This window comes from Mustela erminea, chromosome 2 (assembly GCF_009829155.1).
Source record: "Mustela erminea isolate mMusErm1 chromosome 2, mMusErm1.Pri, whole genome shotgun sequence".
NCBI classification, from domain to species: domain Eukaryota; kingdom Metazoa; phylum Chordata; class Mammalia; order Carnivora; family Mustelidae; genus Mustela; species Mustela erminea.
In genome coordinates, this window is record NC_045615.1 from 130,544,977 (window position 1) to 130,572,312 (window position 27,336).

At 39.4% G+C, this 27,336-nt stretch overlaps 1 protein-coding gene across 2 annotated transcripts in view; it reads right to left on the minus strand.

The window, feature by feature from the left end:
• Positions 1-766: 766 nt before the first annotated feature.
• PDS5A (PDS5 cohesin associated factor A) overlaps positions 767-27,336 on the minus strand; it is a 141,801-nt gene continuing 115,231 nt past the window's right edge. For both annotated transcript variants that reach the window (XM_032334124.1, XM_032334125.1), the window contains exons 27-33: positions 21,429-21,561; positions 20,732-20,851; positions 17,106-17,168; positions 16,249-16,394; positions 14,340-14,448; positions 11,298-11,650; positions 767-1,234 (exon numbers count right to left, since the gene is read on the minus strand). In XM_032334124.1, the coding sequence (XP_032190015.1) occupies positions 1,231-1,234; positions 11,298-11,650; positions 14,340-14,448; positions 16,249-16,394; positions 17,106-17,168; positions 20,732-20,851; positions 21,429-21,561 (928 nt within the window). In that variant the 3' untranslated portion in view covers positions 767-1,230. The remainder of the gene's footprint in view (positions 1,235-11,297; positions 11,651-14,339; positions 14,449-16,248; positions 16,395-17,105; positions 17,169-20,731; positions 20,852-21,428; positions 21,562-27,336) is intronic.

Below are 27,336 nucleotides of genomic sequence, written 5' to 3' on the forward strand. Positions count from 1 at the left end.
AAAACATAATATGGTAAAGAGATTAAAAAAGACTACCATATGACATCTAGAAGCATTTATTTTATGCAAAAAACTTAAATATGAGTATGTGTACACAAAAAGTGCACACATTACCTATGCTGAACAATGCCAAGAAACAATATATTGATGCAACAGTTGTCTTCTAAAATAAACATAAAAACTGAGCCCAGACCGGCAGACAAAAGCAAAATACTTATTTCCCATCAGCACAATGCTGAAGCTTGATAGCCATCCTAAACACCTCCAACTTTCCTTACAAAGCTGCCAAAGTCCAACTATTTAAAAAAATTGACTTTTTCTTTACATCAATAATAAAAATCTGGTGACAAACATTATAAAACCAAATGCTGGGCAGTCTTTACTCCTTTAAAATTCCAAATATTCCAACATAATCACAGGAGTAAAAACCATTTTAAAGTGATATGCTTTATGAAACAAACAACAATATGTACATTTATTGCAAATTATATTAAACTAAAATGGAGGGGAAATCAAAATATGAAGTGATATGAAATCAATAATAATTTTAATTATTTTCTCACTCTGATAAAAATCAGAAAGCAACATTTATAAAATTGCCACCACATCACTTTTCATAGCAGGGAACTGAAATCTGTACATCTCATTTTTGCAGAAAAGTAGGCAGGCAGAAAGAATTATACATAAAAGTTTCCAAAAGGAAAAACAAAGAAATATTTAATCTGATCTCTTTTCTTCTAAAAAATTAATTCAGTAGACTTCTATTTTTTTTTGTTTGTTTGTTTTCTGTGTAACATGGGAATTCCTGGCTCTAAAATTGATGACTTTTCAGTGTCAGTGTAAGGACATCCTGTTACTTTCTTTAAAATAAAAACTGCAGCATGGAAATCAATGGTGGATTATGCCTTTAAACTCCAGATATGCAGGAACTGGAACCAAGTGTTAAGCAATTTGCTTAATTATTGACTTTTCCTAAGAAAAGTCTAGGGGAAGGGAAGAATAGAGTTGCTTTAGCCTCTCTCTCAAGAGTTTCTGCTGTACATTTCCATCAAAGGACTTGTGGTCATGTGAAAAGGAAGTAATAGCTTCTTTCAGTTTTCAAGGCAGAAAGTGTGTTCTGAAGTTAACTTCATCTTCTGTTTAGGGATATTTTGAATCCAAGTTTTTGCAGAAGCTGGAGCCTGCTTCTGCTTGGCTTTCATTTTCTCCCTTTGCAAATGAGTTTTCTTTTTACCTTGGGGAGGGGAGAAGAAGAAAGCAAAGTTAGAAAAGACATAAACAGGAAAACACACCAAACCAGAATTACTTCATTTCTACAGTTATTATCTAAAAATCTCAAAATTATTTTCCCATTTTTCATCTGAGACCTTGTTTTAAGGAATCCTTCTCTAAACTATATAAACACAAAATACCAATGAAGAAGTTTTTATTTTCAGCCATTAGGTGCTGCTACCCAATGGCAGATTTGCTTACAAAAAACAAAAAAAAACAAAAAAAAACAATAAAAGCTATTTATTTGAAATAACTGTAATTTGTCATTAGTATTATTTCAGAATTGTATTACAGAAAAAAAGTTACCGGGCACTTTTTTTAAACTTTTTTTTTTTTTTTTAAATTTTTAGATTTTATTTATTTATTTGAGAGTGAGATAATGAGAGAGAGCATGAGAAGGCAGAAGGTCAAAGGGAGAAGCAGACTCCCTGTGGAACTGGGAGCCCGATTCAGGACTCGAACCTGGGACTCCAGGATCATGATGTGACCGAAGGCAATTGCCTAACCAACTGAGCCACCCAGGCGCCCTAGTGGGCACTATTTATAAGCAGCAAAAGAAGTTCTGATTTCCGAACTGGGTAGACACATCCATCTTATTTATTTTTTAAAAAGATTTTATTTATGTATTTGAGAGAGCACCTGAGCAGAGGGAGGAGCAGGTGCAGAGGGAGAAGCAGACGCCCCACGGAGCACGGAGCCTGATGTGGGGCTGGATTCCAGAACCATGAGATCATGACCTGAGCCAAAGTCAGACACTCAACCAACCGAGCCACCCAGGGGCTCCCCAAACACATGCATTTCAGTATACCAAGAACAAAACCAACCAACCAAACAAAAAAACAAGGAGGAAAATTTAGAGGCATCAAACCCCCACTGGTCCCATTTCCCCAGTAAGGAGAGAGAGTCTAATTTCTGGAAGCATGAGCATGGGGGGATATGGTCTCTCTTCTCTCACCTAACTCCTCGTTGGGAGGAGAAAGAACCCATCTAATAGTTGAGAGGTGAGGGGTGGGAAAAACTAAGCGTGCTGGGCTTGTCCTCTCCTAGATTTGGTTTCTTTTGGCTCCAAAAGGGGCATTCAGGTCTGCCTGTGGTTGTTCAATGTAGAGGCAAGCCATTGTTAGCCACCTGGCCTGTCATTTCTCCATCTTTCCTCAGCCATATCAGTATTAAAACTGGGTCTCCTTTGCAACAATTCCAAACTTGGCAGAAAGGTAAGGAAGTTGTTTACTTGCATTCCACTACATATGGAATCTTATGGAATCATATTACTAAGATGTCAGTGCTTAAAAAACAACCTAAGTGATTAAGATTCTTAAGAAGACTTAATTTGGGGTGCCTGCGTGGCTCAGTGGGTTAAGCTGCTGCCTTCAGCTCAGGTCATGATCTCAGGGTGCTGGGATCGAGCCCCGTATCGGGCTCTCTGCTCAGCAGGGAGCCTGCTTCCCTCTCTCTCTCTCTCTCTGCCTGCCTCTCTACCTACTTGTGATCTCTCTCTGTCAAATAAATAAATAAAATCTAAAAAAAAAAAAGACTTAATTTGTTCTAATATATAAAACAGATTTAATGTTCTATCAAAAAATCTTCCAGAAGCTGCCCGCTGCACCTTCAGGAAGCTTCCCTTTACCAGCTGTGAGTTCTCAGTATCTTCCTGGGCGCTCTCACAGACTTACATGATCCAGATCACTGGAAGAATTCCATGCACTTGATACTATGCCCCAAAGTGAACTGTCATCATATCCAAGCACCTGGCTTCTAAGAAATGTCTTATTATTTTGATAAAAATTCACCTATTACTGCAAAAGTATTCATATCTAAGTGGTCGTGTAACTCATGAGGATACATACTTAGGGGTTACTATGATTTTAAGATATGAACCCAGGTAATGCCAGGAAACTTTATCAATACACAAATGAGCACAGGAAGTAGGAAATTCTTTGCTTTAAAAAAAAAAAAAAAAATCCAAGATTCTTGAACACTTCTCCACTAAGCATGCTAAGCAAAACATACTCATCCCAAAGCAGGGAAAACTACAGCCTATTTTCCTATAGATAATTTCTTTATATTTAGTTTCTTCGGAAGTCCCAAATTTAAGGACTGTTTCTCCACTGGTATCTCCTGATAGTCTCTTCCTTGTGGAAGAATTTAGCCCTGGGGTGCCTGGGCTCAGCCACTAGGCATCTGCGTTTGGCTCTGGTCATGGTCCCAGGGTTCTGGGATCCAGGCCTGAGTCAGGCTCCCTGCTCAAGGGGAAGCCTCCTTCTCCCTCTCCCCCCACCCCCCCGACCCCCGCCACTTGTGTTCCCTCTCTCCCTGTCTGTCAAACAAATAAAATCTTTAAAAAAAAATTTAGCCTTAAGTGTAAGCAAAACATACTGAAGAATCAACAGACCTATAAAAATACATTTTCAACGCAAAATATTTGGACTGTTTGCCGTCTGGATAACAGCTCAAAAACAAAGAAAAAACAAGTAAACTTAGTAAATGAAACGCTGATCTACCCTTCACCCAAAACTCAGAAAAACAACATTAATTGTCCAGTTGTCAGATACTGTTTCCTGACCACAATTAAACAAATGGCTAATTATTATGAATGTACAGGATAAATTCCAGGAATTTTCTCAAGGAACAATTCCAAATATAGCCCCAAATACAGACAGGCACATTTACCAGAACGTGCACATGTATACGCAAGCACACACATGCAACAGCTGAGGGAATAATACATTTGCTGCAAAATTCCAAGGGTATCTAAAAATTCTATAGTTAAGTTTACAAGTAAAATGCTCAGCATCAACTCCCAGATTAAAGAAGCAAAATCTAGGCCAGTAAATTTCTGTATATACTATCCATGTTTTGGACAAAGTATCCACCCCTGAATTAATAAATAAATTATACAAGTAGGAATCATACTTTAAGTAATTATTATTGACCTAATATTCTCAGGAAGAGGACCGAGTAAGAGGAATTCTAGAGGGTCAGCGCGTGCTACACATTACAAGTGCTGGCGTGGTATTAGAACAGCTCTAGAGGCTACCATTTATCAAAAGAGTCCTACCGAAGAGTGCTGCAGGATTGAACAGGGTGGCGTACAGAAGTATCTAGACTGTGGCTGGCACATCCTGGGGTCCCTAAAATGGTTTTCATTATTAATAAAACCACACCATTGTACTACACGTATCAAGCTAGAAGACGGAGCAAGATTGCGAGCGGCGGTGCCAGCAGGAGGTACGGCCTGGCCGCCGTGAGGACGCCGCACCCGCAGAGTGCGGGCGAAGACGCGGAGTACAGCGGACTGGGTACTGTCAAGGGGAGGGGGTCTTTTTGGAGGTTACTGTGGAAACCTGTGACCAGAGTGGAACGGACCATCTGGCAAGTAACAAATCAACCCAGTGAAAGGTCTGAAGAATAATGCAGGGTTCAGGAAGACTGAAGGGGCATCTGAAGTTCGAGCGCGGGGCCACAGGGAGGCACTAGGGCACGCGCCCGCCGTACCACAGTCTCGGCCTCAAGACTCGCTTCAAGCCCGGGGCGAACGGCTTCAGTGCAGCCGTTCAGATCTCACTCCACCAGGGAGGCTTTGAGTCTCCAGGGCAATAAGCAAGTGATCACCCTGAGGTGATCCTGCACTCACAGATTTAGTGTGCGATGGCTCTCAAGCTCCGCAACCCTCTATCTTTCCCTAGTAACGAGCTGGCTGAAATTTTAATGCCGACCTGACACGCCGACTGGAGGCGCTGGATTAGCTCTATGTGGGGAACTGTAATCATGGGCTTTAGTCTGTACGTGATCCACACCAGTCTCAGGCAAATACAGGTGTGATGTCCAATCAATCGCAAGTAATACTTGTAGTTAATGAGAAGTATGTTTACTTTTATTTACTAATTTTTAAATAAAGTCTATGCCCAACATGGGGCTCGAACTCACGACCCCGAGATCAAGAGTGGCACACCCTACTGAGCCAGCCAGATGCCCCAATGAGAAGTAGGTTTAATCTTGTAGGAAGGTGGAAGCTACAGTCCCACCATGAAATAAAAATGAAGCCAGTACCTTCAGGATTTTGACCATTTAACATTTCTCCTTAAGCTGAGATGGTTAAAATTCCAGCCGAATCACAAATAAGGAACTTTTGACTTGGTGTGCCTATTCCGTCTTTTGGTGGTAACTATACGTTATCTTTTACATCATTACATAGTATATTAAGAGGAAAAACAGAGTTAGGAATGTTCAGTTATTTTAAAAACGTTTCAAAATACGACAAACTATGAGCGGGGACCAGCACACTGGGGTGCTTACTAAGGGATGCTCCTGGGTCCCAAGTCATGCTCTGTGTGGCACCGGCCAGGTGCCCACAGATAGTCTGTTCAGGTCTCCTTACCTTTAACCTAGGCTTGTACCTGCTTCATACTGACTGTTGGCAAGGCAAGCAGATGTTTAACAATCTTTCCCTATTATTATATTATTTTATTAATAAATATGCCAAGCCCTACCCCAAATATATTCTGCACATTATTCTACCCATAATGTTCTTAGCGTGGGGTGCTTCCTTTTCTTTAAGTGTGCCGCTTCCAAGAAGCTCTCATCTACTGCTTGGTTTATTCCTTCCTGATGCTAACAAGCAGGGGCTTTTGTTTGCATGAACTCCGAAAGAGGTTAAAAAGATGACGATAGTTGGTCTGTTTGACTTAACCTGTGGTTATTTTAAATAAAATAGCTTTAGGGGCTCCTGGTTGGCTCAGCTGGAAAAGCATGCAACTGTTGATCGCAAGGTGTTAAGTTCGAGCCCCACGATGGGTACAGACATTACTTAAATAAACTTAAAAATAACTAACTAAACTAGCTTTTTTCATAAGAGTTACAAAAATTAACAATGCAAATGGACTCCATTATGGAAACTATTACACTTATGAACTACATTAGCTATTTAAGGTACACAAGAAAATAAAGTACAGAAATATTTTCCTTTCTTTTTTTCCCCCCCATATTTTATTTATTTGACAGAGAGACAGCGAGAGAGAGGGAACACAAGCCCGGGAAGAGGGAGAGGGAGAAGCAGGCTTCCCGACGAGCCGGGAGTCCCATGCAGGTCTTGATCCCAGGACCCTGGGATCATGTCCTGAGCTGAAGGCAGATACTTAACAGACTGAGCCACCCAGGTGCCGCTAGAAGTATTTTCAAAGCATTCTGTTACACCAGTTTTGTTTGCATGTATAGTGCCTTAAAAATCAAGACTTAATTTTATTTAAAATACAATTTAGCATGGCAGTTACAAACTCTGGAGGGTTTAATCCTGGTTCCAGTATTTATATAAGCAGAGACCAAAAGCTATGTGGGGTCCCTATACCTGGGTTTCCTGCTCTTTGTGACCTGGGAATAATGGTAGAACTTACCACAAAGAGGTGTTTTAAGGATTTAATAGATTAACAAAGACCTCAGAATTGAGCTTGGCTCATAATCAGTACTATATAAGTGTTGGAGATCATTTTTCTTATGTAGCAATTTTTTTGTTGTAGTAAAATTTATGACTTAAACATTTACCACTTTAACCATTTTTAAGTACAAAGTTCAGTGGCATTAAGTACATTCACAATGTTGTACAATCAAGGCCATTCATTTCTAGAATGTTTTCCTCTTTCCCAAATGAAACTCTGTGTACCCACTGAACACTAGAGCTTACTACTCCCTCATCACCCTGGCAGCCACCACTCCACTTTCTGTGTATACGAATGTGATGGCTCGAGGTAGCTCAGACAAAGTGAATCCAATGACATCTGTCTTTTGGGGTATAGCTCATTTCACTTAGCACAATTTCCTTAGGGTTCATCCATGTTATAAGATGTGTTGGAATTTCATTGTTTTATGTAGTAATTAAGAAAATCCTAGGAGTGCCTGGGTGGCTCCGTTGGTTGAGCGTCTGACTTCGGCTCAGGTCATGATCCCAGGGTCCTGGGATCAAACCCCACATCAGGTTCCCTGCTCAGCGGGAAGCCTGCTCTTCCCTCTCCCTCTGCTGCTTCCCCTGCCTGTGCTCTCTGTCAAGTAAATGTATCTTAAAAAAAAAAAATCCTATACTTTTACTGTAATATTCAGCAGACCAAATGCAAACGTTTTCTGGTTTCTTCTGGAGCTGACATGCTAGGGAAATAAGGGCAAGAACCTTTCCACTTCCAATACATTTGTATCGCCAATACCCGCACGATGCCCAGCACTCTTGTCAGTTGAGTATCTGTTAAAAGAACGGATGACGAGTACCGGGAGCAATACGGATGTGCCCACAAGGCATTCAGCTCTACACGAGAGGGGATTCAGTGCGGTAGTTTGTGGAGTACGTGAACTTGCACTCAGCAGTTCACCAGGATTCCAGGCTTAAGTGATAAACCTAGAATGGAAGGGTAAACTTGTGTATCAGGTTTAGGAAAAGATAAAAGGAAGCCTGGGAGAAAGTTTCAGAATGTACTTCTATGTTTTGTTAAATCAGTAGCGGACAGTTCGATCACAAGTTTCTGAAATATGTGTGCAAAATATCTGATCTATTCTACCGAGTTAAGCCAGTACAGCGCTGTCAAGTACATCTAATTTTTTTTTTTTTTAAAGATTTTATTTATTTATTTGACAGAGAGAAATCACAAGTAGATGGAGAGGCAGGCAGAGAGAGAGAGAGGGAAGCAGGCTCTCCGCTGAGCAGAGAGCCCGATGCGGGACTCGATCCCAGGACTCTGAGATCATGACCTGAGCCGAAGGCAGCGGCTTAACCCACTGAGCCACCCAGGCGCCCTCAAGTACATCTAATTTAACCACCTAGCTTCACTGAGAATATGAAACCATCACAGAACTCCTGTTTTGGCTAACACACTGCCCCCTGTGACTTACTAGCCAGCATACTCGAGAACTCTAAGGTGTTTTTCCCTCAAGACATTTTTAGATTTTCAAGAAGGCTCAGTGCTATTTTTAAGCAGTCTCTGGCATGGAAGCTGTTTTGTTGGTTTGGTGATGTTGGGGCACATCATGCAGCAGAAGTAGAGCAGGGGGCTTTACCAGGCGCTAATCAGAGACAAGGTCTGGTGGTTACTGAAAACATTTTCAGGGAGCAAGTAAGTACCCTGGATATTTAGGTTAGAAGGCAAAAAAAAGCACAGTGAATGAGAGGTCAGGTCAGGTGGCCCAAGTGGCCTGTGTGTGGTGATCAGTACTAATGGAACGGCTAGAAGAGAATTTTAGAACCCCTTCAGAAAATTCTGGCCATCTTGAAGAAACTATTCAACTTCTGTGTAACTGGAAAGTGTATTAAGGGGTAGAGAAACTAGAATTCCAAACAATGTTTACAAAAATGACTGAGCACTTATTCTGTGAAGGGCACTTGGTTAAGTGCTTTATATTTATTGATCCACTTAATTCTTAAGACAGTCCTTTGAAGAAGGTATTATTTATTATACTTTTTTTTAAGATTTTATTTATTTATTTGACAAAGAGAGATCACAAGTAGGCAGAGAGGCAGGCAGAGAGAGAGGAGGAAGCAGACTCCCCGCTGAGCAGAGCCCAACGTGGGGCTCAATCCCAGGACCCTGGGATCATGACCCGAGCCGAAGGCAGAGGCTTTAACCCACTGAGCCACCCAGGCGCCCCTATACTTTCTTTTTTAAGATTTAAAAAATTTTTATTTATCTGACAGAGAGAAACACAGCAAGGGAGGCAACACAAGTGGGAGGAGTGGGAGAGAGAGAACAGGCTTTCCGGTGAGCCGGGAGCTTGATGTGGGGCTCGATCCCAGGACCCTGGGATCATGACCTGAGCCAAAGACAGATGCTTACTCGACTGAGCCACCCAGGTGCCCCTATTTATTATACTGTCTTACTGATGACAAAGAGGAGGCCAAGGTTAAATATGATGTTCTAGGTCGAAGATTTAGATCTTTAGTCCATAACACTAGAAGTGAGTAGGAGAAACATGCATTACTTAGATCAGGTTTGGGCCTGGGTCTGCTCCCATGAGATGTTGTAAAAGGTAGCTTGAGACACTTAAAATGTAAGAAAATTTAACATGAATAGTAATTTTAAAAATGTACTTGTTAATACATATGCTTCAGGCAACACTGTGATAGCTGGTAGGATCATCCTAAGATGATCAAGATTGTCTCTTTCCTACAAAGAATTCAGATGCTTTCAATCTCATTCAAGGGGAGATGAATTCAGTACAGATATACAAAGAAAAAAGAAGGGGATAGGGCTAAGTTCTAACTGTAGGCCAAGTCTGAAAGGAGCCAACTTCTAGATCTGCTGGTGGAACACCACCATTACAGGACAGAGAAACTGAAGATCCAGCCCAAGAAGCCCAAGAATGATCAAAGAGGAGTAGCTGTGAGGTGGTTTCACTGGAGAGTGGGGAAAAGAGGTAAACTGCTGACTTGTATTAAAATTAACTCTAACAAGTAGAATTCAAGAGTAGGATATACCCATATGTGTGCTATGACTTTTGTCTTCTCCATTCTGAGACCCTCCCCCTTTTATTTTTTTTTTAATTTTTTTTTTTCGAGGCCCTGTAATTGAAATGAGTCCACTTTAAATCCTTTAAGGAGGATCCACTGGAGGGCAAGTCTGGTGCCAGCAGCCGCGGTAATTCCAGCTCCAATAGCGTATATTAAAGTTGCTGCAGTTAAAAAGCTCGGAGTTGGGGGCACCTGGGTGGCTCAGTGGGTTAAAGCCTGTGCCTTCGGCTCAGGTCATGATCCTGGGGTCCTGGGATCGAGCCCCGCATTGGGCTCTCTGCTCAGCGGGGAGCCTGCTTCCCCCACCTCCTGCCTGCCTCTCTGCCTATTTGTGATATCTGTCTGTCACATAAATGAATAAAATATTAAAAAAAAAAAAAAAAAAAAGCTTGTAGTTGATCTTGGGAGCGGGTGGGCGGTCCGCGGCGAGGCGAGCCACCGCCTGTCCCTGCCCCTTGCCTCTCTGCGCCCCTTCGATGCTCTTAGCTGAGTGTCCCGCGGGGCCTGAAGTGTTTACTTTGAAAAAATTAACAGTGTTCAAAGCAGGCCCGAGCCGCCTGGATACCGCAGCTAGGAATAATGGAATAGGAATAACGCCTCCATTTTGTTGGTTTTCGGAACTTTTAAAAAAGATTTTTAAAAATTTATTTACCTGACAGAGATCACAAGTAGGCAGAGGCAGGCAGAGAGAGGGGGAAGCAGATTCCCCGCTGAGCAGAGAGTCCGATGCAGGGCTTGATCCCAGGACCCCAGGATCATGACCTGAGCTGAAGGCAGAGGCTTTAACCCACTGAGCCATCCAGGCGCCCCAAGACTCGCACTTTTTTTTTTTTTTTTTAAAGATTTTATTTATTTGACAGAGAGAAGTCACAAGTAGACGGAGAGGCAGGCAGAGAGAGAGAGGGAAGCAGGCTCCCCGCTGAGCAGAGCCCGATGCGGGACTCGATCCCAGGACCCTGAGATCATGACCTGAGCCGAAGGCAGTGGCTTAACCCACTGAGCCACCCAGGCGCCCCCCAAGACTCGCACTTTTTAAAAAAGAATTTATTTGTTTGACAAAGAGCAAGAGTGCAGAAGCAGGGAAGCAGCAGAGGGCGGGGAAGAAGCAGGCTCCCCGCTGAGCACGAGTCTGACTTGGGGCTCGATCCCAAGACCTCAGGATCATGACCTGAGACGAAGGCAGACACATAACTAAGCCACCTAAGTGCCCCATCCTGAGACCTTTTTACCCAAAGGCAGCCTTTAAATGAAGGAAAGCCCATGTAACTATGTGAAAGATACTGAGCAAAATTTAGTACTGTCCTTGCTAGTAAGCAGAAATGCAAAACATGATATCCTAATTAAAAATTAACCAAAAGAAACAAGATCTCTCTTCAAACTGGCATCCTGGAGGTTATGAGATCGAAACCAACGCCGTTATAACCTACTCAGGAAACAAAGGGCAGCTTGCAGACCCAAATGCCTCGGAGTTTGGGGTAACTGGAACATGCTAAAAAGAAAACAAAACGTCTCAATGCGGTCCAGATAGTACGGCCCCCATTACCTTTGTAAGTCAATCTGTCTCTCTGCTGGTGCTGCCTTTTTGGCTCCGTCTTGCAGTTTCGGTGCTTTGGCATTGCCGGCTTCCAGACCCCCGGGGCTGTCCTGACTGACCGCTGCTCTCTTTCTTCCTTTGCCCAGAGGTTTGTTTATGTCGTCATTTTTGGTTGCATTGCCCTGAGATTCAGACTTGGGTCGGCGTCCTCTCCTGGGTTTGGAAGGGGCAGGTGGTCCTGATTCATCTACTTTCTCATCTGTTTTTTGCTGGATGTTCTCTGCGCCAGCTGCTGCTACATTTCTTTTCTTTCCTCGGTCACTGCTGATGTTGCCCTGGGTGGTCTGATCAGAAATGATCTCCTAAAAGAGCACAAAACAATTCTATAAACATAAATTCCTTAGATATCAAGATCTGTACTGGAATGAATTATTTTGAAAGTATTATCGAGGACCGGGAATTCCAAGGCTTCTAATAAACTCCTTAAGGAAGTTATGTTAAGTTTATGTGTTTACACACGTAAAAATGGTAAGACAAGAAAAAAAGTAAGACATTACTTTTTAAAAGGAACAAAAAGAAGACTCCTTCCGGACAACAAAGGCGGCACCTCTTGCCTGAATCCATGGGCTCGGTCTTGCTTCTTTTAACCACTTCCTTCCCTCATCCTTCATATTACAATCCAATCTCCCTCACACAGTAAATAACAGGAGAGTATGTCCTGATTTTTTTTCCCCTTTAGAGATGGAGCGGGGCAGTAGCAAAGGGAGAGAGAATCTTAAGCAGGTTCCACATCCAGCGCAGAGTCCACTGTGGGCCTTGACATCCCCTCCGAGATCTTGACCTGAGCCAAAATCAAGAGTTGGATGCTTAACTGACTGAGCTATCCACGCGCCACAAGAATGTCCTGATTTGTAAACACCCATATCTAGTTTGCTGGATTATTTTTATACACATAGTAAATTGGTTTATGCATTAATCTCTTTGAAAAATTGGTCAGCAAGAAACTCTCTCTTAGATCTTTCTCTTCCTTTAGTATACCAATGGGACAGTTTTTTGAGCCTAGAAGACTGAGGATTCAGACTTGGGAAAGAAATGACAACATTAACTTATGGGAGACCTGACTGGGAGATAATTAAGTTTTGTCAAAATACAACTCCTGTGTGTTCAGAGCTGTATCGAAATTTTTTAAAACTTTCTTTGGGGGGGGCACCTGGGTGGCTCAGTAGGTTAAAGTCTCTGCCTTCAGCTCGGGTCATGATCCCAGGGTCCTGGGATCCAGTCCCGCACCGGGCTCTCTGCTCAGCGGGGAGCCTGCCCCCCCCCACCCTGGCTCTGCTGCCTGCCTCTCTGCCCACTTGTGAACTATCTGTCAAATAAATAAATAAAATCTTAAAAAAAAAAAAAACCCAAACAAAAAACAAAACAAAAAAAATCAACAACATCAACCCCCCCCCCCAAACAAAAAAAATAACCAACATTCTTTGGAAGGGTGCCTGGCTGGCTCATTTGTTAAGCCTCTGCCTTTGGCTCAGGTCATGATCCTGGGATTCTGGGGCTGAGCTTGCTTCTCCCTCTCACACTCCTCCTGCTTGTATTCCCTCTCTCGCTGTGTCTCCCTCTGTCAAATAAATGAATGAAATCTTTAAAAATAAAAACATTCTTTGGAGGGGCGCCTGGGTGGTTCAGTTGTTTAAGTGTCTCCCTTCAGCTCAGGTCATGATCTCAGGGTCCTGGGATCGAGCCCAACATCAGGCTCCCTGAGCCCCTCACCCTGTTTGTGCTTTCTCTCTCTCAAATAAATTAATGGAATCTATAAAAAAAAAATAATAAAATTCTTAGGAAGCATGAAAAAGTTAAAATAAGGGTTTAGAATAATATCATAGATTAATCATAAATCATAAACAATTTGGCTTCTCAAAAATTAGAATTTAAATATCCCATTTATCTTTTATTAAAGTATTACTGACATATAATATTAATTTATATCTTACATAGAATTTTAGATCACAGGCTAGAAAAATTATAGTTCTTTGTGCCAGATAAACATTTTTATCCCTCATACCACCCCTTTCTACAAGTTAAGTACGTTTAAATGAATGCCTGTGGCAATATGCATTATTGCATCTAAGTCTGTTTACATCAAGACTGTTTAATTCTATACAAGAATCCCACAATATTCAAGTCTACTGGCTTCTGAATTCCAAGAGTTTTGGCAGTGAGAGGCTCCCTGTTATCTGAATCTACTGATACACCGAACTTCAGATAACACAGCACGAGGCTGAATAGTGAAAGACTGACTAAGAAAGTAACCTCATCTGTTCAGTTTGAATTCACATAGTAAGTATGCAGAGTTCAGCTCTTGGGGAATAACTGTACAGTCTTGTATTTTATGTACCCCAAGGCAACTCCTAAAACATTTGATGAATACTATAAATATATGGTGGGCAATAAAAAGATAAATATGTTGAGAATATGATTCTGTAGGAAAAGAAGTAATAGTATTCCCATGCCATTGCTACTGAGGTAAGTGACCAGTTTCATTCTACAGTTAAACAGAAGCTTAGAGAAGTCAAGCAACCTGTCTAAGTAAACACACAGCCAAAGAGTGGCAGAGCCAGGACTGAGACTCAGGTCTGATTCTTACCGTTGTTTTTCTCCTGCCACAATACTGTTAAGAAAATCGGGTGCCAGTTATAAGGTCAGCAATAAAGAATGTAGCCATTAAACAAAAACTCAAGTACATTTTAAAAGGTTACTCGTAAATTTAACTTTCAAAAAATATAACAGAAATAAAAACAGTATACACATGCCTTATAGGAGTCAATAAACTTTGAAAGCTCTCAAAAATTCTGAATTCCTAGTTTTTCCAGTTCTGGGCGCAGCAGTGAGGCAGAAGGACATAGGAAGCACAGTGAAAGCATGGCAAGAGGCCGTGTACGCCAATGGAGACTACGCAGTACACAGTCACTGGTCAAGTGGGGGTTTCTTAACGTCTACCATGAAACCGATAATCTCTGCGAGAAATCCATTTGTTAAATTTTAAAAATTTACCTTATTCTTTACTGGGTCAATATTCTTCACAGGTGTGACAGAAATAATTCTCACAGGGTTCTCTTCATTTTCACTAACTCCAGTTTCTACTGCCTCTGAACTCTGTTCCCTGTTGAAGAAAAATAAACCAAAGCTTCTTTATTTCACATGGACAGAGAGCCTACCCTTTCACTAACCAATGAGGAAACAAGCATAGGCTAATTTAGAAGCCCAGCCAAATGACGCAACATTAGCAAGATTCTGATATTCTGTGGTTATAGACCACTGCTGTATTATATCATGTTACTGATTCTCTTTAACCTTACTAACGTAAGACACAAATGACTGCCTAAAACCAACAGACAGCTGTTTAGAAACAAAATCATGTAACTGTTCTAAGAATTTCTCTTGGGGGTAAGAAACCCTTCAACAAAGTAAAAATACAGTGATCGGTGTATTATGAACAGTGCATACATAGTTGTGTTGTCTCTAGTGTGTGTGTTTTTTATTTTTTTTTTTTAGATTTTATTTATTTATTTATTTATTTATTTAAAAGATTTTATTTATTTATTTGAGAGAGAGACAGTGAGAGAGAGCATGAGCGAGGAGAAGGTCAGAAAGAGGAGCAGACTCCCCACAGAGCTGGGAGCCCGATGCGGGACTCGATCCGGAGACTCCAGGATCATGACCTGAACCGAAGGCAGTCGTCCAGCCAACCGAGCCACCCAGGCATCCCTTAAGATTTTATTTTTAAGTAACCTCTAGGCCCAAAGTTGGGCTTGAACTCCAAATCCTGAGATCAAGAGTTGCGTGTTCCACTGGGCCCGCCAGGTGCCCCTCCAGTCTGTGTTGTTATGCTCTGCAAGGAAGAGGGCTGGAAGAAGAGGTTGCAGGGGAGGAGTTTTGAGACCCACCATTTCTGTAAACTGAGACATTCCATGTTATTTTATTTTATATTTGGGGTTCTACATCTAAGAATGTTTAAAACAAAACCAACTGAGTTTATAGTTAAAATTTCATGAGTAAGAATAAAAATCTATAGGGGCACCTGGGTGGCTCACTGGGTTAAAGCCTCTGCTTTCAGCTCAGGTCATGGTCTCAGGGTCCTGGGTTCGAGCCCCGCATCAGACTCTCTGCTCAGCAGGGAGCCTGCTTCCCTCTCTCTCTTTGCCTGCCTCTCTGCCTACTTGTGATCTCTGTCTGTCAAATAAATAAAATCTTAAAAAAAAAAAAAAAAGAATAAAAATTTTTAGTGTTGATAAGAATAGGGTCAGGTAGAAATTTTTATGCAGCTAACACAGTAAAGACCTGATATGTTAAAATAAACATGGAATATTCTTATAAGTAGATGTTATAACAATTTATCTTAACTCATGCTATACTAATTTTATTGAGTTAAAATTAAAATGCATATAAATTCAATTTAAGAGTTTTATGATCATAGTTTTCCTAAGTGTTTGATTTTTTTATATAGGCACTTCTATGTAAATTCGTTGTAACATATATTAGATATTCTTAAATTTGGGGCACTTGGGTGGCTCAGTTGGTTAAGCATCTGCCTTCAGCTCAGGTCATGATCCTGGGGTTCTGGGATGGAGCCCCCTATCGGGCTCCCTGCTCAGTGCAGAGTCTGCTTCTCCCCTCAACCTTCCCTGCGATCTCTCTCTCAAATAAAGAAAATCTTAAAAAAAAAAATTATTTTCCATTTCTGTTCCATTTACTTTTTTACACACTTGGAATGTTACATAGGTTCAAAATGTAATTGTGTACTCTGAATTTCCATCATTAATTATATTAAAAGTCAGCACTATTATTTTATGCCAAAATGTTTCTTAAAGTCTGTTTTTGTGATCTAGTGCTTTAGGTAAAAATAAAATATGAAACAAGTAGACAGTGATAGTAACAAAGACAAGTGGAGGAAAAACATTGCCTTGATCGGTTTCCGGTTGAAGGGTTTAGCTCTGAATTTACATTAATGTTGCTTCCAGTCTCAGCTCCGGTGCTTCTAACATATGGTTTCCTTCCTGTTGCTGATAAAGGCTTGTTTACTGCACCTAGTACTCCAGCAGGTTTTGGCTAAAAATTACACATATGCATGTTATTTTATACCTTACTGTAGGGATTCACATAAATTTCAACACATGTAAAAGATACTGTTTAGCCTAAGCCAAGAAACTTACTTTGGAAAGTTTAATTCTAAATTTATTAGAAATGATAAATTTTGTAAAATTGGGTTCATCTGAATACAAGTCAGAAGTATTACTTCTACTTATATAGGCAGTATTTAATTATTTCCTATTGTTCAATCAAAGTAAAAAGTACCCCTCAAACACACAGCAAAATACATAAGATATAATTTCATACAAATAAACAATTACAAGTATATAATAACAGTTTAGACACTTATTTTTATCAAAAATTAAATTTCTATTGCTCTTTTAGATGTCATAGTACTTTTATAGAATAAAAATTATAACTCATTAATACTTTAAAATTATTTTTTTTTAAATCTTACATATCTAAATTTATTAAACCATTTTTCAAGAAAATCTTTGTGGATTCTGAGTAATTTGAAGCCTACTACTACTGATGAGAACACATGATCATAATTCAAGAGTCACTTATGGCAGAAAAAAGCCATAATAGAACAAGATGCTACAAGCCACAATACGGTCCTTAAGAATCAGGAACGATAAATTCCATGGGACATTTAAAAGTTATTTCTAATAACAGCAGAAATAATATATACATGAGACAAAGATTTCCAAATTATCTAGTACATAATACCTTTCCTGTTAACAGAAGTACTCTGGTCTCTTCTGAAATGTAACTCTTGTCATTACAGAAATCCTACCAAAAAAAAAAAAAATCAAGTGAACAAGTGTATTTTCACTGTCCAAACTAGACTTTTCAGGCACTGTGCATTACAATAACAATTACATTTGGGCCAGGATACATATTAATCCCTCAAATAAAGCATATTTAAGGAATCATGTCATTAACTCTAGCTTTAACTCAATGGCACATTCAGACTTGACAAATATCAGAGTTCAATTACTTAAATCACATTTTAAATAAAATACATCCCTATTTTTTCATATAGTTCAGGGCAAACAATCTCCAGGTTATTCACTGAACTACTTTCTCTACTCTATTGTAAAACCTATTTCATTCCCAAAGCATTCAAAATGGTACAGTGCATATATTAAGCACTTAATATTCACTAAAATAACTCCACACTGGATTTCAAGAAAATTATTCTCATTGAAAAAAACTGTCACTTTCATAGCTAATAAATGAATTAAACTTAATGTGGACACTGGTGTCTTGAAAGTTTTACCTACATGAAACCTAAGAGTACTTTGATGCTTCTGTTAAATATCTGGGGAACAGCACCCATGTGAACCACAATGATGTAAAGTGATTCACTATGACCAAGAAGTTTTAAGTACTCTCACTTAAAAAATTATCTTTGTTTTCTTTTATTAAGTTTACTTTCAAACTGGTGTCATAGAGAAGAACAGATGGTTTATGTGTGCCTATAAAGACATAACAGTTTTAGCATGTGTGCCAGGCACAGCTATATCTTTTTTTCCCCCCCCACAAAGGTTTTTGTGCAGCTTAAATCAATGTTACAAAGCCTGGGTACCAATGTTCATTCACTTTATCCATCAAGACATACTGTAGCCTCACTAGGCTCATTATCTCAAAATGCTTAGTTTACTAGTGTTTAAATTTATACCAGATTAAAAGCAACATATGAGAAAAGGAAATGAGGAAAGCTGCTTATTGAAAAAACAAACAAACAAACAAACAAACAAAAACACCTAGTTCTTCAGTATGGAGGTTCCTCAAAAAGTTGAAAACAGAGCTACCCTATGACCCAGCAATCGCACTGCTCAGTATTTACCCTACAGATACAAATGTAGTGATCAGAAGGGGCACGGTGCACCCGTATGTTTATAGCAGCAATGTCCACAGTAGCCAAACTATGGAAAGAACCTAGATGTCCATCAACAGGATAAAGAAGATGTTGTGTGTATATACAATGGAATACTATGCAGCCATTAAAACCCCTGAAATCCTATCATTTCCAACTACATGGATACAACTAAGGGTATTATGCTAAGTGAAGTAAGTTAATCAGAGAAAGACAATTATCATATGTTCTCCCTGATATGACGAATTTGAGAGGCAGGGTTGGGGGTCGTGGGGGGTAGGGAGGGAAAAAATGAAACAAGATGGGGTTAGGGAAGGAGACAAATGGTAAGAGCCTCTTATCCCAAGAAACAAACTGAGGGCTGCTAGGGGTTTGGCGGGGGGAGCAATGGGTTGGGTGATGGACACTGGGGAGGGTATGTTCTATGGTGAGTGCTACGAATTGTGTAAGACTGATGATTCACAGACCTGTACCCCTGGCATAAATAATAAATTACATGTTAATTAAAAACAACAACAACAAAAAACAAAAAGCAAACAACCTAGTTCTTAAGAAGGCTAAAAACACTAAATTTCAGTTTTACCTACATGAACTAAAACGAAACAAAACCAACTCAACTTTGGTGTACTTACAAATAGCAATTTAATTCTTTGTTTTCTTTTTTAAAAGGAGGCTTCACATCCAACATGGGGCTTGAGCTCATGACCCTGATCGAGTCCCGAGAAATGAGCATCACATGTTCTAATGACTGAGCCAGCCAGGTGCCCCATTTAATCCCCCACTTTTAAAAGATTTATTTATTTATTTATTTGAGAGAGAGAGAGAGAGAAGGAGAGGATAGAAGGAGATTGAGAGGGAGAAGCAGACTCCCTGCTGGGGAGAGCTCCTGAAGTGGGGTTTGATCCTAGGACCCTGGGATCATGACCCGAGCCAAAGGCAGATGCCCAACCGAGATAGCCAGGCATCCCAACAATTTTAATTCTTAATGATGGGATCACCATTATATGAAGATTTTTTAAAAAATTTATCTATTTGACAAAGAGAGACCACAAGCAGGTGGAGTAGTAGGTAGAGAGAGAGGGAGAAACAGATTCCCTGCTGAACAGGGAGTCTGATGTAGGACTTGATCCCGGGACCCTGAGATGACCTGAGCCACCTAGGCACCCCTTATATGAAGGTTCTATTTGGGTACTATTCTGGTCACAATAACCCTAATAAAGTCTAAAGTCAATAATAAAAGTAAATTTAAATTCAAGAGCTCAGGTAGGACTACTCAAAAAGACCAGTGCCTATTAAATTAGAGAGCAAATAACTTTGCAATCTTTATTATTCCTATCAAAAACCAGGCAAACTAAGTGCTGAATACTAAATTAAAGAAAATCTGTTTAAAATTTTTGTCAAAGTATGACATTAAAAGTAAGAAGCTCCATTTCCTGGGCATGTTCTGTAAAATACTCTAAGGGAGGGTATTACCCTGAAGCATATCTTAAAGTTTGAAAAGTGTGTAAAACATTTTTAAATGATGTATTCTTTCCAATTAAAAATATTTAGGACTCTGAGGTTGTCTGGCTCAGTTGGTAAGAGCATGTGACTCCTGACCTCAGCGTCCTGAGTTCAAGCCCCATGTTGGGTACGAAGCCTACTTAATTTTAAAGAAAAAAAAAAAAATTAAGATTCTGTTTTTTAAACAAAGCACAGGAAGGCTGAAGTTCCAAATACTTCCTTAAAGCAGGAAATAAATAGAAAACTTAAAAAAAAAAGTTTAGTTGGAAAACAAAGAGCTTTAGTTAGCTGGAAAATTTACTTACATGGAAGATTTAATTTGCTGGTAGCAGAACTAATGATGTATTATTACTACCATCTATTGAATGCTTACTATGTGACAAACTCTTATAAACATAAAATTATAGACATAGTATTAATAATTGTTCATAGGTATTATCACCTGAATTTTAGAGAAACAGAAACTGAGGCTTAGAAGAGCTTAGAAGAGTCTAAAGTCCCTTGAGTTAGAAGCTGTTGATTAGAATACTGGTTTATCATCTGCTGAGACCAGTTCTGTTAATTCTAACATTTTATTTCATGTGTGTGTGTATATATAATATCTCTATTATATATGTATTTATAATATTTATACCATTTTATTTCTTGCCTAATAAAATACAGTGTTTTAATAAAATGAAATTAAAATAATTTAAGATATCTGAAAACTCCTTTTCCATAATAGAAATATCCAGAAGGAAGAGCTCAAGGAAGAGCACCACCTTAAAGCTTTATTTGCATTCTCGTACTCTGCAAGATGAGAATGGTGTTTGTTCAGGGCTTTGGAAGACAACCTCCCATTCCTTGATATAAATATGAAGAGGTATTTCTTACTTTGTAGTCAAGACAATCCACTATTTCCCACTAGGGTTGATGTATCTGAAATTTAAATCAGTTTAGTGTGGTAGAACAATAAAGAGAAAAAAATTACCTTTTCAGGTTGTGTAAAAAATTTCATTGGAAGGACTGGATCCTTTGGTGATTCTGCATTGCACAAAGCACTTTTACTATTTATAACACAGAGAGCCACATCACATACTGTATAAAGTTTCTAAGGAGGAAAGAAAGATCACATATAACTTTCAGTAGCACAAAATAACCACAAGTACAAATTCTACCTGATGTATAAAATGAAATCAAAAGAGGGATAGGCGGATATTATTTATTCCTCCAACAGTTCACATTTGTGTTTGCATTTCTTCTTATGTAGCCTCCTGGTAAAAACAAAAAATAAAAAACAAACAAAAACACCCTTTACCTAATTAACATGAGTGTCGAGTATGCATTAAAAACAAACCAATTCAACTAAACCCAAGGGAAACATACAGAAAGGAGTATCTACTTGTCTGTAACTTATTAAAAATTTTAAGACAGCTACAGAATAGTAAATTTCATTAGTTTATCCCCCTGCTCTGTATTAGTTTTAATGTCCTTTTCAGGGTAATAAACAGTCCTCAAATAATGGAATTCAATTATAATAAAACACAATAAAACTGACCATAAATACGTATTTTTAGGAACATTCTGTAATCTGATTTATTATGTAATAGGAAAAACAAGTGGGATAAGGACCGTAGTATTTTTTCCTGTAATTATCTTAATACATACTGGCCTAACACATATCTTACTTCATTTGTCTTGGATTCATCTGGAGACTGGGCATCTTTTGTTAACTTGATGTTCTCTGCCATCTTCTTCATAAAGGCATGGCTATTGTTTTCATTCTTTGTCATTAAAACTTCAAGCATGAACCATAGGCACCTAAATGATGAACATATTTGCCTATTAAGAGACTAAGTGTAGGTGTTTTGCTTAATGGATTAAACATCTTATTGGGAAGGTCTGTTGTTTGGATATAAAAAAAAAAGAGTAAAATATAAACTAAACCATAAAATATTAAAAATGAAACATAGTTTAATATAAGAAAATCTGGCAGTTTCAGAAGGCATTGAAAGATTCATTCTGTAGGGATTCAACAGACATTTAGATGATCTGACATGTGTCACTGCCCAGCAATGACGAGGAAACCAGCAGGCAGCAAGTCTTTCCACTCTATTTGCAAATTGTGCAGGTCTAGGATTTGTATGGAATTCTGCTGTGACATGGCTCCGAATTGCATGTGCACGGCAACCAGTCATTCAGCTAAGCAATCACATCTCAAACTATTTTTGCTCTTCCACTTAGTATTGTATACTCATTTAACACATAAAGTATTTGAAGGGAACACCTGAATTTCTAAGTAAAAGTGAATTCCAAATCAGGATGAACATCAGAAGCCCTGGGGAACTTACAAATCTTGGGAAAGGCCTGTTTGTAACAGTTCCCAGGATGATTCTCAAGCAGCCATGGGACTTACTTCTTAACTGTCGTCAACAGGGGAGAAATTGTTTGATGATAACGAATGCATACTTTTTTGCCTACATTCTATGTAAATGTTTTGAGAGTCTACTGTAAGGGGGAAATACAGCACTAGGTTAAGGGAGTTCATTTTTAATAGGCCTGTTTTAGAGGAACTATTAAAGTGAGTTCTTCAGGCTGAAAAAAAAGGACACTAGACTGTAACTTAAAACCAAAAGAAGAAAGAAAGAACACTAGCAAATACTACAGGTAATCACGTAAGTAAATGTAAAAGCCAGCATTACTGTACTTTCAATTTTAACTATTTTTACATAAAGACTTTAATGGAAAATGCATGAATAATTCCATCTATGTGAATGGAAATAATGTAAAAAGATATAATTTCTATCACAATATCAATACTAAAGGGAGAAGGATAGAGATGTGTAGGACAGGGTTTGTGTACTACTGTAACTAGGCTGCTACTGTTCAATCTAGGTTGTTACAAATATTATTTGGAATCTCTAAGAAAGTAACTAAAAATACAGAAAAGGGAATCAAAAAGGCTCACTACAAAAAAGTAAATACAAAAGAGAGAAGCTGTAATGAAGGATATTAAATAACAACATATATAAGAGAGAAAACAAATAGTTGTATGGCAGAAATAACCTTTACTGGTAATTACTTCAAATTAAAATAGATTAAAGCCCCCAATCAAAAGGCAGAGATAAGCAGAATGGAAAAAGAAAAGAAAGAAAAAAAAGATCGGCCTATATCTGTCTGCAAGAGACTCACTTTAGAAGTAAAACCACAAAGGATCTGAAAGTGAAAGGATAAAAAACATATTTCATGAAAATAATAACCAAAAGAGGGCTGGTAGCTATTTTATGATCAGACAAAACAGATTTAAGCTAAAAAAAGATTGTAAGAGACCCAGAAGTACTACACTGATAAAAGGTTCAATTCAGCAAAAAGATATTACTATTACATACAAACCTAAGTGTCCCCAAATTACATAAGCAAAAATTGACAGAATTGAAGAGAAATACATGATTCTGCATAATAATCTGAAATTTCAATATCTTAGCTTCTTTTGTTGAAAGATGTATGTATTTATTTCAGAGAGAAAGAGAAAGCGTGAGAGTGAGCACGAATGGGGGGAGGGGCAAAGGGAAAGAATCTTCAAGCTGACTCCCTGCTGAGCATGGATTCTGATGCAGGGATCAATCCCACAACCCTGAGATCATGACCTGGCCTGAAATCAAGACTTGGATGCTTAATGAACTGAGCTACCCAGGCACCCCTTCAGTAACTTATTTTCAATAATGGGGAAAAGCCAGAAGAGCAATAAGAAACAGAGAACTTGGTCTGATTCAAGATGGTGATGTAGTAAGACCCCAAACTCACCTCCTCTCAGGAACATACTGCATCTAAGCTACATATGGAACCAATTACCTCTTAAAAAACCTAAAGGTGACTCAGTGATGACTACACATTAGGCAAACAAGAGAAAAAACACATCAAAATGGGTAGGAGAGGCTACAACACAATCTCACCAGAAACCCCACACCTGGTGCTGTGACCCACAACTGGAAGGAACTCAAATACCTGGAGCTTCTTCCTGAGGGGTAAAAGGTTCAAATCCCACACTGGTCACCCCAACTTCTAAAACAGAAATTTCAGAGATGAGTCCTTAAAATGTCCCATAGTGGGCCCCAAAAGCCCGTAGTGATCCGGAGAAATACCACTTAAAATGTTTGTGTGCTGGAACTGACCCACTCTAGGGCCCAGCTCAGAAGCAGCTTAAAGTGAAGAACGTTAACCTGCTTAAAACCTAACCCCGAGGGGCAGGCATCTAATTCAACTTACACATCTAGGAGTCTGCTGGAACACTCTTCAGAACAGAGACTGGGGAGTACCATCTTTACATTCTCCCTTTGTTGTGCTCCAGAGAACAAGTAGCTCCCAGAAGGGAACCTTTACACATGTCTGGTGCCCTGATTTTTGTGGGTGCTGCCCACACAGGTTTGAACACCTGGCTCTGAAGAGCAAAGAAACTTGTGCGTCTGGTCACATGGGAATGTAATAATCACCTAGAAAGGAATTCAGACCCCTCCCTGGGGCCCCAATTTTTGTGACTGCTGCCAAGGGACACTTCTACATCACCTGACACTGGTGGTCATTGGGGCTTATGTTCCTGGGTCCCAAAGGACTGTAACAAAAAACAGCTACCAGCTACCACCCCTCCCAGGCACAGAAAAAGGCAACTGACCCAGGGCCTGGGTTTTCTGTGAAGTAGGCCTATTAGCCAGTCATCATAACTGTGACCTAAGGGGTAGGCTTCTAATTAAAACAATCATCTAGAGGCTGACTGAAATCCTTTCCAGGGACTTGGAGGGCATGTGCTATCTTCATACTCACCCTCTGCCACGTTCCAGAGTAGGGTCTCTTGGAAGAGAGCTTTAAGTCTGGTGCCTGATGCTCACGGGGCACCCCTTAATCACCTGGCTGTGGTGGCTGGAGGGGCTTGAATTCCAGGGTCCCAAGGGACTGTGGTAATCAGAGGGACCACTGTTGGCAGGCTAAGATCCTGTTTTTCCTGTCAAAAGGCCGCTCTGTTCTGGAGCTTTGGACCACGGGCAGGACTTAGGTTTGCCACACATTTAGTGACCTATGGCACTTCCTCAAGGAACAAAGGCTATAAACGTCATGTTGGTGCGCTTTCTCCAGCTTGTTGCTATCTCCCAGAAGAGGGCTCATATACTCATTTGGAACCCCAGTTTTTATGAATGCCAATTAGGGGACATACATCAGGATTACCAGGCTCTGGTAGTCAGTGAGACTTATGTTCCTGGGCCCTCAGGATTGTAATATATCTGCATACTTTTAAATGCAGCTGCCTGAAGGTCTGGCTTCCAGTCAATCTGAATCTAGGTGCAGAGATCCTCCATTATGGGAGGGACACTGACGGCTCTTGGCACATCCGTAACTACCGGGAGCTATTAAAAATATAACAGGCTGCTTGGATAAACTAAAAGTTTTGAGAGACGACCAAGAGCTAGGCAAGAGCTGAATAGAAAGGTTCAACTCCTCCTTCATTCCTTCAAGACTAGAAAAAATGGCTGTTTCATTTACTGTCCAGAAACCTATTCAGGGTTCAAGCAAAATGAAGAAACAGAGGAATATGTTCCAAATGAAAGAATAAGATAAAACCTCATAAAAAAGCCTTAATGAAAGGAAGGTAAGTAAATTTATTGAGTTCAAAGTAATGGTCATAAAATGCTCACCAAACTGGGGAGGAGACTGGATGAACAGAGTGAGAACTTGAATAGGGATGAAATTTAACAAAATACCAAAGAGAAGTCAAACAGCTGCCAGGCGCTTGGGTGGCTCAGTCATAAGTGTCTGTCTTTGGCTCAGGTCACGGTCCCAGGGTCCTGAAATCGAGCTCCACAATGGGCTCTCTCCCTCTACACTCCCTCCCGCTTGTGTTCCCTCTCTCTCTGTCAAATAAATAAACAAAATCTTTAAAGAAAAAAAAAAGAACTCCTAGAGCTGAAGATTATAATAATGGAACTGAAAAATACAACAAAGGGGTTCAACAGCAGACCAGATATGAAACAGAAAGTAAGGATCAGTCAACCTAAAGCAAAGGCAGTAGAACTTACCCAATCAAAGCACAAAAAAGAAAAATAAAGGAAATAAAAAGTGAAAATAGCTTCAGGAAATCAAAGGATATCAAATGGACTAATATTTGAATTGTAGAGCTTTCAGAAGAGGAAGAAAGCAGCAGAAATCTTATTTGAAGAAATATAGCTGACACTTCCTGAACACAGGGATGGAAACAGACGCCAGATCCAGGAAGCCCAGAAGTTCCAAAACATATGAACCCGAAGAGACAGACACCAAGACACATTACAATTAAAATGTCAAAAGTTAAAGACAGGAAGAGAATATTATAAGCAACAAGAGAAAAAAAATGGGAAATTTTTTTATGGGAATCCCCATAGGACTACCTAACGCACTGTTCCGCACAAACACTGTAGATATCAAAGGGACTTCTTTAAGTAGAAAAGAAAGGCCCTATTTAGTAACAACAAAACATGTGAAATAGTATCACTGGAAAGGTAAATATATAGTATAGTAAAGGTAGTGAATTACTTATAAAGCTAGCATGAAGGTTAAAAGACAAAAGTAGTAAAAGTAACTATGATTCAGTAATTAACAGATACACAAGATAAAAAGATGCTAACTGTAACATCAAAAACATAAAATGTGGGTAAGAGAGTTAAAATGTTGAGATTTAAGGGCACCTGGTGGCTCAGTCAAGTTAAGTGTCTGCCTTTGGTTCACGTCATGATCCCCAAGTCCCTGGAAGGAGCTCCATACCAGGCTCCCTGCTCAGTGGGGAGCAGGGGACTCCCCATTCCTTCTCTCCCCACTCCTGCTCCTCTCTCTATGGGGACTCCCGCTCCTTCTCTCTCTCAAATAAATAAAATCTTTAATAAATAAATAAATAAAATAGCATCCCATGAAATAAAAAAAAAAAGCTGAGATTTACAATGGGATCAAACTTAAGTTGTTATCAACTTATACCATTATAAGCTGTATGTAAGCACCATGGTAACCAAGAAATAAAAACCTACAGTAAATACACAAAAGATAAAGAGAAAGGAATATAAGCATTCTACTAAAGAATCATTAAACCACACAGTAAATAAGCAAAAGAAGAATAGGGAAGAACTACAAAAACAGCCACAAAACAATTAACAAAATGGCAATAAGCACACCTACCTATAACTACCTTGAATGTACATGCATTAAATTCTCTAACCAAAAGACAACAGAATGGCTGGATGGATTAAAAAAACAAGACTCATCTATATGATGCCTACAAGAGACACACCCAGTGAAAGTGAAGAGATGGAAAAAGATACTACATGCAAATAGAAACCAAAATAAAGCTTTAGTATCTACATTTGTATCAGACAAAATACACTTTAAAATGACTGTAATAATACACAAAAAAAGTAACACGTAATGAGAAAGGGGTCAACAAAGAAGTAGATATAACCTTTGTAAATATTTATGCACCCAACATAATTTAGGAGCACCTAAATATATAAAGCAAATATTAACAGACCTAAAAAGAGAAATACAATAACTGTATTTATAATTATTGATATATGGGGACTCTAA